Genomic DNA, 19,794 nt, shown 5'->3' with positions numbered 1-19,794 from the left:
GGTCCATACAAATCTCATTTCCACTGGTAGAATCATCTATTTAATTTCTGAAGTCTCTTATTCAATTGTAATATTAAAATGATCTTTTTAATGGATCTTAATAACTCAAGAGGGGGAAGCATTTGGTAAAATTCTATGATTTTAATGTTATATATTTAAACATATAAGATATGAAGAACTTTTAAGTCAGTTGGTTAAAATCCTTATTTTCTCATCATAATTAAGATTATTTTCTTTCTTATTAATCTGGTATATAGTATGACCAATACCTTAAGAAAAAAATGTAATTGCCTCATTAGTTTTCTTTAATAATAGCTGTAGCACTGTCCTTCACCAACCTATTTGGCTATAACAGTTTCAGTGTTTTTCATGTCTTTGGTCTTTAAAATATATTTATCCTCTGAATTTTTTAAAAATAGGGTATAGAACAAGTAAAAATAGTTAAAAATACATTTAATCTCACACAGTGTGACCAAGATAAGAATTAAAACCCCGAGAGCAGAAAACTTTTCATCAGTGGTTTGGAGATAGGAGTCTACCTTAAATTCTTGTGTGCCATTGTCTGTGAGTTTGAGTCTTTGAAATATGAAGAAACAGATTTATGGCGGCTGCTGGGCACAACAAATTAAGTTGACAGTGATGTATGAGAGCATAATAGCATGATGATCCCTCGTAGCGCGGCTGGACGCCTCCTGCTTCATTTGGCTCTTGTTAGGATCTGTTAGGCAGCTAAATAATGAAATTCTGCTGACTGATTTTTGTGGGGGTTTTGTTTTGCTTTTTCCCCTGTTCACCTCTCCTCTGAATCTTTTATTTCTAGACCCATCCTAATGCCAGCAAACTGCCATTGAAGGATTCTTTCACTTATGATGATTACAGGTTTGTTTCCCTTTTTATATAAAAACTAAGTTGTTAAGTTTTCAGATTTCTTCCATACCCCCAATAATCAAGTTAATATATCATGAATCCCTGGTCCCATCATAATACTTAGCATTAAAAATCACAGAGTATAATTATTGCAGCCATCTGTATTTAATCTTCAAAGTTTGTTAGCTAACCAATTAGCATTAATTTATGGTTTCTTCTAAAATATATTGTTATGTTCCTTTCTAAAATTTCTCTTAAGTCATTTTTGTTGCAGTTTAATGTTCTGAAAATGGTTAAAATAAGTGAGACTTCTTTGAAAGATACTGTGACATAACTGTTAACACTATAAGTAAAGTTAATTCATAGAAGTCTTTCTATGCCTCCCATATCCTAAAAATAATTCCTAATTTTCTAGTTCCTTCTTAGTAATTTTATAACACATAAAGTATCTGTTTTATGTACTGTTGTTTGTTTTTAACTATTGCCTGTTTTTCTAGATTTTCAAAAGAAAGGATTCTGCAGTAGTTTGACTTTAATAAATCTATTTATTAATTATAAATATTATTTATAATTAATTTATTAATATATAAAATATCTAAATTGTTTAAAATGTATTAAAACAAAAAGTTACCATCACTAACTTCTTTTTGGCTTATTAGGTGGGCAGTTTCCTCAGTCATGGCTCGACAAAACCAGATTCCTGCTGAGGATGGCTCTAGAGTTACATTAGCTTTGATACCTTTATGGGACATGTGTAATCACACCAATGGACTGGTAAGGACTGTTTCATATGAGAGAATAAATGCAATTTCTTTATCTTTTTTTAAATAGGTAAAATTTATTGTTTCATACCAATAAAATTAAGCACAAACATATGTTAATGTCTGACTTGATTTGGAGATATTTGAAATATGAATGAATTCCCATGAAAGTTTATTATTAAAAATGAATATTAAATGCACTATATTCAAGAGACGTCTATTAATGAGAACTGTCTTATATGTATTGTATAGTGTTGACCTTAAAATAATTAAAATTAATTTCACATTGTTTTTGTTTTAAGATTGTTAGAAATTAGTTCATCATTTAGTTGAAACTAGTTTTAAAAGGCCTAAGATTGAAACCTTTCAAAATATGAAGGGCTAAGGAATGTCTTGTCTTTGTTTATCTCTACCTTAGAAAGTTAAAATAAAACTTGAACTTCTTTTGAAACTTTTTCTTGCTTTTTTACGTGTTTTTTTCATTTATTATTCTAATACAGTTGTTCTATATACCTCAATTTTTATATTTCCCTTTCCTATACTTTTCACCCCTTTCCATCTTAGCCTAGTAATATTTTATCTCTGTGCATTTCTATGCCTTTTGTCTCTTCATGTATATTTAATGCCAGTTTAAAAATTTCCTTCTCTCTATATAACTTTTCCATTTTGATCCTCTTTTATGCAATTTTCTTATATTCTGTTTAAATGGGATATGAGATTTCTCAACACCCCCCCCCCATTGTTTCCTTTTTTCTTTGCTTCAAGGTAACAGGAGGGAAGCTGACTTTCTTTGGGCCAAGTTACAGATGGAGACTTGTTAGCTTTCCCCTTGTTCTAGTTCAAATAGCAGCAAGGAATAAAGAACTGATTATCCATGCATCTACTATAGTTCCCCTATGTTGCCTCTTTGATAAAAGCTCAAGGGTCTGACTTTTCTTTTATCTTAAGTGGTAATTACAGGTCTTGTAGGAATAAATAATACCTTTGCTTAAGATAAATGAAAAATGTGATATTAAAAAGTCATAGGATATGCAAAATGATTATTTTTGTTGAAGAACTGTAATACTCTAACTCATGCAGAATTCCGCAGTTAAAAATACTGTTTGTTTTAATGCATAAAGTTCTTCTACTCAAGTAAGGTGAAATGAATGTTTCATGTTATCTATCAGAAGAATTCCACATATTATCAGCAGTAGCTATGTAGACAAGACAATGTTCAGCTATGCTTTTTATATTTTGAGATGCCCATTAACATAACATGCTATTACTTCTCTACAAAAATATGCTATCCTTAACTATGCAGATTGTTTGCAGTGTGACCATTGTTCCAGATCTCAAGTACAAAATTTCAAAATACCTTGGAAAAAAATGGAGAAGTCGAGTAGTTTTAATGAATGAAATTATAATAAAATATACGAAACAAACTTTCAGAAGTGTGCCTTTTCCATGACTTTCTCTATCTTGTGGAACACCCTTCCACTGAAAATTTAACACACTCTCCAGACTAGCCTTTCGGAAGGCCATTAAGATTAGGGTTTTTACTGAGGTAATGGGATAGGATTATTATAGATATAAAGTATGCTGTGGGGCATCCCAAGGGGATGATTACAGTGCACATTCTTTGTTTAAATGCTTCAGGTTTCTGACTCTTTTATGATTGTTTTATTTACTGGCTTTATTATTGTGAACACCCCAAAGTTTCTTAAGATGGGCAGCCATATGAATATTTTAATAAATAAATAAAACAAAATAAATAAATAAATAAGCCCAGAATAGATGGTCAATTCTTCATCTAAGATTTGTTTGATTAGTGGACCCATTAGATAGCAAAATTCATGGAGGGGACCTGAAGAGTGCCTATCTTAATTGATCTAGTGGGATTCTTATTCTCTCTTGTAAGGTTACAAGAGTCCAGGCAAAGGGTTAACTCCATCTCCTAGCCGATTGGACTGTCAAATCTGTTTAGCTCCACCTCTGTCAAATAACCAGGTCCTGTGCCATGTAGGCCTTCAAAAGTAATAACCAATAACCATCAACCACCAACTTGAATTACACCCATGAGAAAATTGGAAATCAGTGCAGCTCACACAATAAAGGCATAACGTGGGTAAACCTATGGACACTCAGTGCTGTGTGTGCCACTGCATTCTGGACTAGTTGTAACTTCCAATCAGTCTTCAAGAGTAGCCCCATGGCACATATGTAATAATTAAGATGTTAGTAACCACGAGCATAGCTTGCTGGTCCTGGAAAGGATGCACCTGGTGCACAGGATGAATCTGTGCAAAGGACCTCCTAGCTATGCCTACCACCTGCTCGTCAAGCAGGAGCATGAGTCCAGAAAGACTCTGTATTGTGTATCCGTTAAGTCCATCCAGCATCAAAAACAACAAGTGACTAAAGCAAGGGGGGGGATTCAAACCCATTCCATCTTGCCAGGGTTGAGCTGAAGTTGGCTCATCCCCATTCAGACCCTTACAGTCTCCAGGCACTCAGACAACACTACAACTGTATCATCTGCCTGGCCCAATGTAGAGATATATGTGGGTATTATCAGCATAGCCTGTTCCGGTAGATGATCTTACAAAGCATTTTTATAGATATTAAGGAAGAGAGGGGAGAGCCCTGAGCCCCTGAAGTATTCCGTGCTGCAAGGACCTAGGACTCAACCTCTCCTCACCCACTCCCTTCAACTGAAATCAGCCACTTAAAAAAAAGAGATAAAACCACTGCAAAACAATAGTTTGGAGCTCCACTGCCTACCCCTGAGCTGGTTCAGAAGGATACCATGGTCAATGGTATTGAAAGTTACTGAAAGATCCTGGAAAGGCAGGACAGTTGTAACACCCCATCCCAGGCCCTTCAAATGACCAATGCTGTTTCAGTGCTATACCCCAGCTTGAACTCAACTGAAAGGGTCCAAATAATTCACTTCCTCCAGGCCCTCTGAAGCTGCATGCCAATTATCTTCTCAAAAACTTTCCCTCAAAAAGAAAAGGTTGGAGACTGGATGAAAGTTAACTAACGTGGCTGGATCCAATAATTATTTTACTTCTTATACCATTAATAGCTCAGAAGATTACAGAGTCCATTGGAGTTGGACAGCCAATAAATTTAAATAAATAATTAAAAGAGCAAAACTATATTTAAAAGAAACCTTTAAAACATTGTCAAAATATATTTAAACTTGTGCTAAATAGATTTTAACTTTTTAAACTTTATTTACTATTACAAACACCTTGAATTGGACTCAGACAGCAGTTGGCAACTAAAGAACTTCTTTCAACATAGTTTTGTGGGACATTTAAAAGGTACCACTTACCTCCTGTCTTGCCACATTCAGGATGCGTTGCAGTTTGTGGAACATCTTCAATGACTACCTCACAAAAAGCACATTATACTAATTACAATAATTTAATTTTGACTTGCCAGCGCATGTCACTAAAGCATCTCTCTTGAGTAGAGGAACTAAAACTGATAGAAGCCTCCATTGCCACTGATGTTACCTATTCCCTAAAATAGAGTAGTATACTCCCAACAAGAACAATAATCTAGTCTTAATCCTGATGCCAAGTCCCAGAGAACTCTGTTTTGTTCACATTGAGTTTACTTGTCTATCACAAGTAGTCTATTACAAGCTGGATATTTAGAGATCCTGGAAATATCATAAAAAATGCAATGACAGCTAGCTCTAAACCTACAATGGTCCTTCCTAGAAGTTCCTTATAAACACAGGAGAAAACTTAGAAAGTATAAAGAACCCAGAAGGTAAATAATTTCCAGAAATTCAAGCAAAAATCATGCTATGCATAATAATAGTAATAGCACTTAGGCTTATATACTGGCCCATAATGCATTATAGTACCCGCTATATAGTTTACAATGTCAGCTTATTCCCCCCCAAGATCCTCATTTTACCAACCTTGGAAGGATGGAAGGCTGAGTCAATCTTGAGCCAGTTAGAATCAAACTCCTGGCTATCAGCAGTATTAGCCTGCAAAATTGCCTTCTAACCACTGCCCCACCACAGCTTCCTAATCCAAATTAGATTAGTCCTTCAATTTATTATATCACAGACTTCTCTATTTTTCTATTAAACAATCTGAATTTAATAGTAATAGTATCACAGTGTGATAACTCAGTCTGACTCTTCAAATTATTATGTGGCACAAAACAGAAATATTGGAGTTTTTATATTTACATAGATTCTGCTTCCCTTCACAAATCTGTCTCCTTTCTTTTTATCAGATCTTGTGTGTCAAATGGCATGGAAATAGGGGAACAATTTGTCCTGGAGAAATATAAAGTACACAAATGTAGATAGAAGTGAAAGCCAATTTGATGTAATGGTCACTGAGCTAGAAACCAAACATTCTAGACATGCCTTGGCTATAAAGCCATCTTGGATTACTTTGGACCAGTCCCCTTATCTCCAAGCCCCAGAAAAATGGTAATAGCAAACCATCCACCCTTTCCTTCCCCATCCCCTGAAAAAATGTTGCCATGGAAATTGCCTAGATTTGTCCACATTGTTGCTTAGAGTCAACACTAATTCAAAGGCACCAATACACACACACACACACACACACACACACACACACCCTCTAAACCAGGGCTGTCAAACTCCCGGGGCATGGGCCGGATGTGTCACACGGCCACACCCACATCCAGCTTAGCGAGGGGGGGTAAACTCCAGATATGTCACGTGACACCACCGTGTCAACTTGAGTTTGACACCCTTGGTCTAAACCATAAAAAGATGGTGTAAACAAGAAAGACACCTGAAAGTACAAAAAATGAGAACTTAAAGGAGGGAAACTCTCAAACTTGAATCTCATTTATAGAATTAAAAGCCTGAGCTGTTGCCATTGCCCTAATGAACGTAGCTTAGTTACCCACAACCCATATGAATTCAGCCAGGTTGCATTTGACTGGCTCTCCAGTGCCATTCACCAAACCTGCTAGCTCTCATCTACAAGACAAATAAGAAGCCACCCTGCAAGCTATCCCAAAGATCATCCAAACCCTGACAAAAGAGCTGTTGTCCAAGCCTATATTGCCAGCCACTAAAGGCCTAGGGCAAATATTCCACCAATTTTTAGAGGTCTCCAGACCACAGAACCTGTTTGTCTAACATTTTAATTTACTCATATATAAACATAATTCTTAATATTAACAATCCAAGACACAGTAAAAAGGAATATAGTATATATTAGCTCTGAGGGTTCTATTGAAATTGCAAGTGTTCTGTCCTGTGGAGCTACAGCAGAGAAGAAGAAAAAGATCAGAGCTGGCTAAAGCAGTCTAGAATTAAGAATTGTTCCAGCCTGTCCTTAGTCAAAACCAGTAGGTACTATATCTGATTCAAAAAGCATGATTGTAGTCCAGGTAAAAATCAGTATGCCCGTGGATATAGTTCATATGTAAAGGTTTCAGAATATGAACCTGAAAGAACATTGATTCCAGCAGCACCTCCCAACCACTGACCCTGCCTTATAAGGATCACAATAAAGGATTCCTCCCATATTCAGCTGACAGTAATCTTAGTTCTCACTTCAAAGTAAAGTAATTGTTTATCCCAATGTATCTGAATCTGCAATCTGACACTTTTCTACCATTCCAGTCCTTGCTGTGGGGGTGCTGCTTAGGGAACAGAAGTTATGGATAAAAGGTTAGAACTGCTGTACAGACAGTACAGACTGATGCCACAAGAACTGGATTTATTTTAGCTTCCTTAATATAAGCCCTCATTTTTAGCCATTTAGTCATTTCTTTTGAGGATAATCATCACAACAAGGGCGGTCTATTGTTTCTTTAGAATTATACAGTGATAAAAATAATCCATTGCTTGCTCCTTGATATACTTGGCTGTTTCAACATCAAAGTTTCATTTAATCCCCAAGACTATATTGTTTACTAAAAATTCAAAACATATCTGGCTGTAATAGCTCTAGAAATCAATTTTCTTCTAGTTTTGTGACCCTAATATTTCTACCACATGTAAAAGTTGGTCTTTGGAAGAAGATAATTGCCAATAACTATTTTTTTTACTCTGGGGTTTTTTTAAAAATTAATTGCTTTTTTAGAGTTGGAAGAATTTTTCTAATCAAAATCACTATTTTTTGGCAATCCAATCTTCTATATGTCTACTCAAAAGTGAATCTCATTGACTGTACTCAGACATTATTTGTTAACAATCTTGGCTTGGCGTGGAGGTGATTGTTCTTATCATATTGTTCTTTCTGCCAGTAGTCACAAGAAACAAATCCATGCTTTATTTAGTACTGTAACAAAATAATAGAGATGGAAGGGACCTTGGAGGTCTTATAGTTTGACCCTCTGCTCAGACAGGAAACCCTATACCAGGGCTGTCAAACTCATATCGTCACAGTGGTGTTACGTAACATATCGGGACTTTTTCCCCCTTCCCTAAACCGGGCTGGGGCATGGCCAGCACATGACGCATCTGGCCCGCGGGCTGGCAGTTTGACAGCCCTGCCCTATACCATTTCAGACAAATTGTTGTCCAATCTCTTCTTAAAAACCTCCAGTGTTGGAACATTCATAACTTCTGGAGGCAAGTTGTTCCACTGATTAATTGTTCTAACTGTCAGGGAAATTCTCCTTAGTTCTAAGTTGGTTCTCTTCTTGATTAGTTTCCATCCATTGCTTCTTGTCCTGCCCTCAGGTGCTTTGTAGAGTAAGTTGACTCCCTCTACTTTGTGGCAGCCCATTAGATATTGGAACACTGCTATAATGTCACCCGTAATCATTCTTTTCATTAAACCAAACATACCCAATTCTTGCAACTGTTCTTCGTACATTTTAGCCTCCAGACCATTAAACCTATACATCTTGCCAGACTGATATTATAACTCCAACATATTGAGAGAACAAACTGAAATTACTGGTTTGCATATAATACTGAAAAAAGTACAGATAGAGCCAACCAGTTTTTTCATCTACACCTATTGACAGAAAGGGCCAGCTATATTTTTCCATTATTTCTTATTTACCGTATCACTTGAATGCAGTCAAACATATCCTTTCAGCAGAATAGACGTTTCCTAATTCTCCTCTGCATCATCTTAATGAAAATAATTGCCACTACACCTTTATTAATGGCCTTTCAATTGGAAAGAAAATGTCAAGATGTTAGAGAAGATGCTTAATATACTATAGTTTAATAAAATAAGTCTTCATGTTTCCTTCTTTGTTTTTTTTTATTAGCAATAAACAACGGTAGATTCGGAAATGCTTTTCTTTAAGTACAGTTAATTATTTGTACTTTTTAATTTTTTTCTATAGAAATGTTATGTTCTTTGTTATAAAAGTAATATGGATAGAATTATATACTAATTTTGGGCAAAGGTTTGAAAGATTGTATGTGATTTTATATGTTTTTGAAGAAAAAACAGATTTATAAAAAATAATATACATCATATTTGTGCTTTGCTACCTTTTATACTGAATTCTCCAGTTTTTCTGATGTTTTGTTTACTACAATAAAAATTAAATTAAAAAATACAGTAAATCCTAAACTGCTAAGAATTTTCTATATCTTTTTTAATCCATGATCCAGATTACTACAGGCTACAATTTAAAAGATGATCGTTGTGAATGTGTGGCACTTCAAGATTTTAAACCTGGTGAACAGGTAACTTTGTGTACTTATCTGCACATCCAGATGGTTAAATATTTACATTTTTAATGTAGAAACATATGTGTAACTGCCCTGAAGAATAAAAGTCAATGCAAATGTATTGGTATTTAATAAATAAAAACATTTTGAGTGGGAAGTTTTCTTGAGCTGAAGCAGAAATAGTGCTATGAGAAATAAAATAATGTAAGCAATTCAACTGTGAGGATTCATTCTCCAAAGGAGAATATATAACATAACACACATCACTATCTGTTTTAATCATTCAGCTGTAGTAATTGTTAGATTCATAACATCCAGGAATACATGTTGACTATTAATTCATGGATTTCTTGGCAAAGTAGTCTGAGGAGCTGTTGATTAAGTTTAGTTATATAAGGATATAATAGGCTTAACACATCATGATAAAACATTACTCAATATTGTGAACATCACAAATCACCAGGTTTTCTCTCTGAAAGGGGTAGCTGTAGTATGACATAGACATATCCAGGGGCATAGTTTTCTGAAATAAAAAGATGAATAATTTCCCATGAAATGAGCACTTAAAGGGTTGGTTACTAGATCCTTCACTATTTCAGATACCTTTCCTTCCTGCTATCCCCTCCCCCTTTCCTTTTTCCTCTTCTGCTGCTGCTGCACCTCAGGGCATGTCCACAAGGGCAGAAGGAGGGAATGAGAAAGACACAACTGCAATAAGAAGTATAGACAGAAGAAGTGGAAGAAGAGCCTTGTCTGCAATTTAAATGACAATTACATGACAGTCATCCACAGCTGCAATCTCAGCGTCTCTAAGTTCCTAAAGTAAATTAGAGAAGGTCATCTTACTCCTGGGATCTCATAGGACAGAATCAATTATGTAATTTCAAATATCCTAATGACAATAGAATTTCAAAGGGAGGAGGGCAAATTATCAGGAGGGGATACTCCCTGGACTACATGCCATGATACAGGCTCTTGGATCACTTATATCTGGCACCTCTGTAAATCTTTAAGAATTCTTAAACTTCTAGTAACCTGAGCATTCCCTGAGACACACAGAATTTCCAGAAGAAGCACCCTGTTGGCAGGAAGTGGTATTCTTGCAATTATTCTCTAAACTAGTCAGAAAGGAATGAAAGGAACAAATTTAAGCAGTAATCTGCAGCTATTCTGTTACAACAGTATATCCAGGACAGTTGTATCTACTTCTTAAGAGGGACTTTCTCAAAGACCCAGGTGAGGAACAGCAAATAAAATAAAAATACTGAAGCAATTATTTTACAAAAGAAGTGGCAACAGTTTCTATGCTTTAGGTTAGTCTTTGTTCTGAGAGATACATTCAGAACCTACATGCCTGAATGTGCTGGCAAGATCATCTGAGTTAATGATAGATTTTTTTCATGGATGATCTTCAGTAGCCAAAAAAGTGGATTGGAGAACAGCTGTATCAAATAAATAAGATGGAAACCGTGAAATCAATAGCACAGGCCTTATACCAGATGACCACTTGGCACCAATGGACATATTGGAAGCTTACTTTCATTATCAGGTTAGTATGTAAAAATATTTCTCATATTTAACTACTACTATAGCCACTATTACTTCAAAGGAATTCCCTTCAACTACATTGGTCCCTGGGTTTTCACCAAACTTGCGGCTATAGTGCTGGGACATTTACAGATGACAGCAATACATATGCATATTCATATTATCTGATTAGGGTTCCGTTGATGGACAATATATGCATAAGATTAAGAATGACTTTAACTAGCTGTAAGCATCCTGAAACACCAGCTCGAGTGATGATGTGCTAACATGGGCAGGCATCTCAACAAAGATTACATAAGTCACCAAAAGAGAAATCGGTCCAGAGGGCGTCATAATGAAGCCACGTGTCTAACCATGTGAATGAAAATACTTTGTCCCTTACAACAGAATGCATAAAAAGGTCAAAGAACATGTTAGCAAGCTACCTGAATTTGCAAAATCTAGTGCAGGACAAGTAGATATTCTATCCAGAAACTATCGCAGCATATCTCAGAAAAATGGGAACTTGACTTGTTTCCTAACTCTAACATCAGACATTTCTTCTGCGTTTGGAACAGAGTATCAGAGTATCACCATGACTTCTAGGAGCTCGGCATCTGGGCTCCTGTATGCTTGCTTTGGGTTTGCAGACTCTTTTCTTTCAGCTGTTTTTCAATTCCAAGAATGGAAGTTTTCTATTGCTATCTGAAGACAACAGCTGAAGTGCTTGCCTTCATATTGAAAGTTTCTCTTTCCCTAGTCTCTGCTGTCTTCCTGGCTTGACTCACTTCTTGCCATCCCCTATAAACACTTTGTTTTCATTTTATGGGATAAACTCTTTAATTAAGGAGAGCGTGGGGCTGCTCCTTTCCAGGCAACCCCAAAACTCTAGATCCCAGAAGGAGGAAATATCTTCTCACTCCAGGTGGTGAGTTCACTTTTCCAGGGATGCTTTGTACCCATATTTTCTCAGATTTATCCCCTCTTCAGTTTCATTAACTGCTTATATCTTTTACACTACTATGTTGAAGTGGCTATTTGACATCTTTTCCTCTTTGTTCTTGGGAAAAAAAGTACTTGAATAAAAACAATATTTTTCTCTTCCTTGTTGGGCATGGTTTGGTTTTGCATTTATAGCTTCAAGAAATCCTATTATTTCACCATAATGCTTGCATTTTCCCCCATCCCCCACCCCTTCAAATGATTTTTGTAGTTTGCACTCAAAATTTCCCCCTTTCTTTCTCCAGTATATCTGCTGTCTTTATTTCTGAATATTCATGCTTTTTCTGGCCATTCAATACAAGCCCATACATGCTTCTTTGTTATATTACTTGAGAAGTGAAAAAGTTCTTTAGAATTTATTATAAAGGGCCACCTTGATAGCTACAATGTGTATTAATGGAAGTAAATATACTGCATATATAAAATTTGAAAAACATTTTATTTCTTTCTGTAAAGTTTAATTATTTTGCACAGTAGATTTTCCCCAAGAATTAGTCTTACAGAATAGCCTTCCAGCCTGTGTATACCAGGATTTCAAGTGAGGCACAATATACAATATTTTTATTTGTTCAAAGCAGTAAGCCATTGTTTCTCATTAAACCATTATTTGATTATCTTATAACACATTTTTTATCAAGCTCATATTCAGCAGTCAGAAAAAGACTATTCTTACATGTGACAAAATTCCAGCATTGTTTGCAGTTCAAAAGAGAATCAATTGAGCATTAATGATCTATATGTATTAATCCAGTGCAGAAATATATTGAGGCTTTGAGCAATGTGAAATGCTTGAGAGTGCAAGCAATTTGTGGAAAATTTGTGTTGTACTTTGTTGAAATACAGTATTTTTACTCTTTTGTGCTCTTTTGTACTGTATTTTGGGGCAGGGAGGTTATTTGTCTAAAGTGCCAATTGTCATTCCAAGATTTGATGGTAAGCTGTTTTTCTGTTCCTTCTCTTTTCATCTTCTTAGATTTACATTTTTTATGGCACTCGGTCAAATGCTGAATTTGTGATCCACAGTGGATTTTTCTTTGATAATAATTTACATGACAGAGTGAAAATAAAGCTTGGAGTAAGTAAAAGTGACAGGCTGTATGCTATGAAGGCAGAAGTCTTAGCTCGTGCTGGAATCCCAACGTAAGTAAAATTAAGTGAGACTGCTTTTATCTTAAAGTATTGTAAGCTTGAAAACTCAGTAAAACATTGATTAATGAACTTTAATTATTGTTGATAGATGCTAAAATAGCCATCATATAATTTATCTTACATTGCATAGTATGCCATGTTTATCTATTATACATTTTATTTATACATCAACGCACAAATAAGTTATCTCAGGGTATGGGATATGGCCCAGTTTGCTCATTTTACTATTTACTTCTCTTCAGTAGAAATATGATGCAATCATGGTATTATTTTTAACAGTAGTGCTGCCAATATTTGTTTTTTAGGGGGCATTGGATCCTGAAATAAATTGAATAGGATTTATTCTATATGTTTGGTGGTTAGTGATAGTATGTTACAATTCATAGTGTAGATTGGAAATTCAACTTGAAACATTTTGGAGGCATGCATAAGTGTTAACTACGAAGTTACATGAAATAACTTGTTCTGGAAGAGAAATTGTGTAACATTTATGTGGAAGAGTTTGGAATAGCTTGTTTAATGATCTGAAATTGAGTTGATTCCTTATAATCCTCATTACAAGAGTAATACTATTATATAAATTAAGATTTTTTATATTAAATAATAATCATATACTGACTCATTCTTTATTTTATTAGTTCCAGTGTTTTTGCTTTGCATTCAACAGACCCTCCAATCTCTGCTCAACTACTGGCTTTTCTTAGAGTATTTTGTATGACTGAAGGTAAAACAAGAACATTATAAGCACATGTATCTGATTCATTTTATTAAGTGATAATAAAAATAGGATTAAGAGAGGCTTACCCTTCAAGCATCTATTTTAAAACAAATATTATTAGGCCACTGTAGCTTAATAGTTCATAAAGCAAAATAAAATAATTACCTGCTTACAAAAAGCTCCCATATGCCTATACATAGGCTTCCTAGTTATTTGATATTAAGCTTTATTTAATAATTGGTTGGATTATAATTAACAGTTCTACTTTAAAATCTAGAAGATAGCTTGAATAGCTTTTAGCCTTCTTTTTCCACTACTGAGACTTGATTATGAAGGTGGCTGCTAGATTGCCAGCAGACTCCACCCCTCCCCCTTGCTGTCTGCTTTCCACTTGTCCATCTTTTTGTTATAGTATTCTTTGTTGTTTATTTTTTTATTGCTTATTTTATTTTTCCATTTTTTCATCTCACTGTTTACGTCTCCCTTGTACCTGAATTATTGTGGGTTATCATCTTAATTTTTGACCATGTCAGGCTTTAAGAGAGCTATCCTAGATATTAAACTATTTTTTAGCCCGGATTTGTAGAGTCAGAAGCAAAATCCCTTATTTACTACTGCAATGACAGCTTTTATGATAGATCTTTTTCTTTACCTAATTGCATCTATAATATATTTTCTTTTCCATATAGAAGTATATAAGTTTTCATTAGTTGGACTCAACATTTTGTCCTTAATGCAAAAAAGATTCCAGTGTATTGTATATTGCCCTCTGTGCTGTTGTCTCAATGGGACAGTCAAGACAATCTTATACTTTTTTGTTGTTATCTGCTATGTCCCTTTTATCAAATATAGTGGTCTGAGTCAATAACTTCCTGCCTGGGATGTTCTGATGAGGCAAATATTCTATATCTGTTAGATCTACAGAAATATCTAGAGCAATCACTTAATTTTGTTTAAGAAATATAAATACCGTAGACATTGGGTTTACGTTTGGCTGATTTTTCTCTTCTAGGTGGTTTACAATTCTGTTAATTTCTTCTTTTTTCCTTTTTTTTTTTTTTTTGATCTGATTTTATCTGACTGTACTTGTTATTTTGGTCTTTGATTGTAAATAAAGTAAACATGGCCCCCTCCCCTGGTTAGTCATTTTGCTAAATTGCAACAGTGTGATTTTAGGATGCAGGGAAAGCAGGTAAGAAAAGAAGAAATAATTCACATCTCTTTCAAATAGGCTTCACAGACTTAGCTGAGGTTTGTCACATAAACTCAGTGGAACCTTTTTTTCTGCAATTTTTAGACTCTGAGGTTGAAATGGCTTAAGACCTTTAGAGGCATTTAATCTTTTTTTTAAAATTCTCCATCCTATTGCAGCATTTTTTTTCTCATTTTTTAGAGTAGGAATTAAGGCACAAAATGAAATTATTCTTTCATTTGCTTGTTTTCCTAGTTAAAAAAAGAGAAAAACACTTTCCATGTAATTTTGAAAAAAAGAGTCTCGGTATCATTGCTCCCTCTACTGATAAAGGAAAAACCTGCACTTTACTTGCAAGGAATTCTCTTACCAATCAATCCCCCCCCCCCCAGCCCCAACTCTTTATAAATGTTAAAGTAACAAATTAATGAATCTTTTAAATAGTAGAATAAAATAAAAATGAGGAATAATGAAATGTAAAAATAATAGAACAAGAGAGGAAAGCATCGTCCACAAAAACATGATGCACCCTTGAGCTGATACCTGTTATTCAGTCCTGTAATGAAGGCAAAATGTAAATTGTTTTATTTTAGAGCAGGGGTCCCCAAACTTGGCATCTTTAAGATTTAAGACTCCAGCATAGCTGACTGGAGAATTCTGGGAATTAAAGTCCACAAGTCTTAAAGTTGCCAAGTTTGGGGACCTCTGTTTTTGAGCATCCATCTTGAATACAGATTCTTTACTAATGATCAATTATTAACCTGGTTGATGGCCAGAATAAGTAAGCATTTGCTGACAGCATTTTATCCTTTGTAGATGAGCTGAAAGAACACTTGATAGGGGAACATACTATTGACAGAATCTTCACCCTTGGTAATTCAGAATTTCCAGTGAGCTGGGACAATGAGGTGAAACTTTGGACTTTCCTGGAAGCCAGGGCATCTCTTCTCTTGAAAACCTACAAGACTACTATTCAAGTAAGATTTAAAACAGCTTGAAATTTCATACTGTATATTTATGAACCTTACCATTTATCAGATTTAATTGTGAATGCAGTGATGGGTGTTTTAAAAGCTTTGCATTCTTGTGGTACTTTGCTTTTCCAGAAACTACTACTGCTTTTCTTCTTATGTACCTAAGTTATTTTTAAATGTATATTTTCATGTAAGAGAGATGTTGCAAAATGCAATGGTTTCTTACATTTTAAATTAAAAAAAAAGATTCTGAGTTGGTTTGAATCATTATTAAGGGAACAGAAGCTGGGTATCTGAATAGGACTCTTCGTGACAATATGACCCAGCCCCTTTATAAGCTACACTTGAAATTTGTGGACTCTTACTGTTTCCTTCACATTGCTGGATGACAGGGACAGAGAAAGTACTGAAAATATATGCTCAATGGCCACTTTTCAGACCCACTCAGAGCCGTGGTAGTGCCATGGTTAGAATACAGTATCACATGCTAACTCACTGCTCAATTCTGAAAGTGTCAAGCTTGACTCAGCCTTCCATCCTTCCGAAGTTGGTAAAATGAGGACCCAGATTGTTGGGGGCAATATGCTGACTCTGTAAACTGCTTATAGAGGACTGTAAAGCACTGTGAAGTGGTATATAAGTCTAAGTGGTATTGTTATTACCCTGAAGCTTTCCTCTAGATATGTAGAAACACATCTTTTGCATTCCAAACATTCATTTTTTTAGACCTCTGCTAAGTCCAAGATTCTGAATGTTATCTTCTTTCATTAAACAGTACTGATTCTTACTTGTTCAAAACACTTGCAAGAATGTATCTTTATATTCTGTCTTATATCTTGACTTCCCCTTGTTCATTCCTAATTGCAATACAATCTAAACAATCAAGACAATCACCACATTTAGTTGTGTTTTCCAAATGTCCACTTTGGGGATGGTAAGGTTCTTGAAGCAGGGATCTACTTTTTTCTTCGAGTCATAAAGAAGAACCCTCTCCATTTGATGTCATTGCTATGTAAACCTAATGTCTGGTTTTGTGCTTAAGGTTGAGCTAACAGCTTCATGTTTGTTATTCCACTTGTTTCCTTAGGATGACAAATTCATTTTGGAAACACAAGACCTTACCCGTAATGCAACTATGGCTATTAAATTGCGTTTAGGAGAAAAAGAAATCCTGGAAAAAGCAATAAAAAGTGCTTCTGCTAATCGAGAGTACTATGGCAAACAAATGGCAGAAGAAGCACCCCTTCCCAGATATGAAGAAAGTAATGTTGCCTTGCTGGAGAACACTGTGGCAGACTCAAGCCTCCCAATTGTCCTGAGAAATTTGGAGACAGAGGAGCCACAGGATCTAAAGATTGAGGAAAGCATTGGTGCAGAAGCAAATGGATTTGTGAATGGGGACAGTTCTTTGCTTAATAGGACCAAATTGGAAAATGAAAAGCTAAATCAAGAAGAAAGCAGCAGAGAGACTGAGGATACCAAAGAATCTTCTTCAGACAGTACTGATGAGGTTAAGGAATAGCTCTAAATCATTCTGATTTTATTGTGACATGGAAAACTAGCAGGTGTTCTGATTCTCCTCTTTGAACAGTAATTTACATTGGTGTCTTCTTAACATTTATTTCTGCAGAGGAATGAGGGGTGCTTTTTAACAAGAAAAAAAAAGTTTTAAGTTATTTAAAAGATTTAGCATCCTTTTTATATTAAGATTGCCATCTTGCTTTTGGAATCCAGGAATAGGGCAAGAGAAAAATACCACTGGAACATTGTGCAGTCCTTGGTTGAGAAAATCCATATACTTCCTAGGGAAGAGGTCAACCTCATCTGCTGCTTTTCTGTTCTGTTTACTCTGACTTTTAAAATTCAAAGCTTGTTGCCCAAGGAAGTGATAGGATTTGCTTTTGCTAAAAACTGAAAACAGAAGAGAATAGGGAATGGATATCAAGATTGAAAACTAGGAAAGAGTCAGATCTGCTGCTCCCTAAACAGTAACGTGGCAATCTTATTTTTATTGGGTTTGAAATATAGTAAGAATACATATTTTATTCTAATTATAGTGGTTTTTAAGAATGTTGATTTATTTTGTGGTTTGTTTTACTGTATGAGAAATTTCATTCTCTCTTTGCCCCTCCTTTCTCCTCCCACTGCCCCCCCAAAAAATCAAAGTTTGCAACTATGATACATCCTCCATTTTATTTTTAAGGTGTAACTTTTATTTTGAAATGGCACTGTTATATTTGGTGAAGAAAAAAGTGAAAGTGCAGCCCATGCCTTTAAACTGTGTTGTTCAAAGTGAGATTGCTCCCCAGCCTTTTCAGATTTTCAGATAAGTAGAGATTTTCAGAGCAACACTTTTGACTAAGAAAATTATTAAAAATGAAACCTTACTAATGTGTCTGCTACTTTTCATTAATGCTGCATGGCTTAACATGCTATCTTGTACACTAATTTTAAATTTCTGCTTGCAGTTTTAGGGGAGTTAAAGGAGATTTATTTTCAGAAGACTGCTAGATCACACCCAGAATACACAAATTAGCCTGGTCCAGAAGAAAAATGGAAATATTTTGTGTATCTTAGAATGTTCCATTCCCCCCAAAATACATTTTGTGAATTCCTAATATGCAGAAATATTTTTGGCTTTGTAGATCTTTAAAGTCTGTTCTTTTGGAGCACAGTCTAGAGTTTTGACATCCACAATAATCAGCAGTGTTTAACTGCAGAAATGAGTGGAACAGTTTTTTTTTAATATGTCAAAATGCTTCTAATTTTGGTATATTTTTGAGTGCACCCTTGTCACTTTATGTTTAAAAAATGGAATGTTAAGGTCCCAGACGTAAGAGACCAAGCTCTGGAACCCCAAAGCAAAGAAACCTGAAATTGAAACATCACAATTTTAATGTATTTTCTTTGAGTTATATTTCTAACTTGTGCAATTTTAAGCAGAACTAATATTTTGTCCTTCACTGCTTTGAAAATGGCCTTCAAAGGATATAGGAGCAGTTTTATCAAGTAAGCTCATAAAATCTTTGCTTAGTCTCTGAAAGAAAAAAAAGAATTGAATCTTTAGTGTATGAGTTTGGAAATTCAGTTATAATGAATATAACTCCATGTATTTTCCTAAGATTAGCAGAAGCCAAAATAAACAAATATATGCAAATTTTTACTTTGTATGAATCATCTTGCAGAAGCGGTTGTGTGAAATTATTACATATTGCGCATTACCCATGTTTTATTTCACAGCAGCTGATTTGGTCTTAGGTGGTACACAAATATCAAATGTGAAACTATAAGAATAGTATAATAAAACAAAGATTACGGAGCAGAAATTTCATTTTTCCTATATTACTCCCATTTCCCAGAGAAAAGTTTGTTTCAAGACTGCACAAGTTGTTTTTAAAGAATATATATTCTTTATTTTAGGCTTATTATTCTTTATCTAATTACAATATATACACACACGTGCGCACACACAAAAATAAACCATATATATATGTGGTGTATGGTTTAGCTTCCTTAAGAGATTGTTCCATAATAAACAGTTATAGTGAAATAAGCTCCATCATAAACACCAGTCTTTCTGAATTCATAAAGAACATGGTACTTACAAGTCAGCTGTTATTCATATAGAAGACAATATTGCCATACAATACAAGTCAGATTCATATAGAAGACAATATTGCCATACAATACTCACTTAGCAAATTGGGATTTGATTAAATATTGACTGTCTCCTTCAATAAGGTCCAGAAGCCAGTGCAGTTGAATGTGTATTTTCATTATTTGTTAATACAGTAGTTATCAATGTGCACCACTATTCTGGTCCATAATTGTGGATTTTGACAGTCTTCAGAGGCAATTCCCAAGTGCTGGGAGTCAAGCGGCGTATAAATGGAATAAATGATTGTCATTATTTCACATGATGCAGTAATCTATTTTCTGAACTGACAAAGTATAAGTGATGG

General features: G+C 34.9%; 1 protein-coding gene across 1 annotated transcript in view; it reads left to right on the top strand.

The window, feature by feature from the left end:
* The window catches only part of SETD3 (SET domain containing 3, actin N3(tau)-histidine methyltransferase), a 69,223-nt gene extending 50,234 nt beyond the window's left edge, over positions 1 to 18,989 (top strand). The window contains exons 7-13 of the mRNA XM_026679401.2: positions 821 to 879; positions 1,527 to 1,641; positions 9,211 to 9,285; positions 12,773 to 12,939; positions 13,587 to 13,672; positions 15,675 to 15,835; positions 16,920 to 18,989. Of these exons, the coding sequence (XP_026535186.1) occupies positions 821 to 879; positions 1,527 to 1,641; positions 9,211 to 9,285; positions 12,773 to 12,939; positions 13,587 to 13,672; positions 15,675 to 15,835; positions 16,920 to 17,354 (1,098 nt within the window). The 3' untranslated portion in view covers positions 17,355 to 18,989. The remainder of the gene's footprint in view (positions 1 to 820; positions 880 to 1,526; positions 1,642 to 9,210; positions 9,286 to 12,772; positions 12,940 to 13,586; positions 13,673 to 15,674; positions 15,836 to 16,919) is intronic.
* The last annotated feature ends 805 nt before the right edge of the window (positions 18,990 to 19,794 follow it).

Source organism: Notechis scutatus, chromosome 1, assembly GCF_049901735.1.
Source record: "Notechis scutatus isolate UNSWTSFEM ecotype Mainland chromosome 1, rNotScu1.2, whole genome shotgun sequence".
Lineage (NCBI taxonomy): Eukaryota > Metazoa > Chordata > Lepidosauria > Squamata > Elapidae > Notechis > Notechis scutatus.
This window is presented reverse-complemented; position numbering and strand designations above follow the sequence as displayed.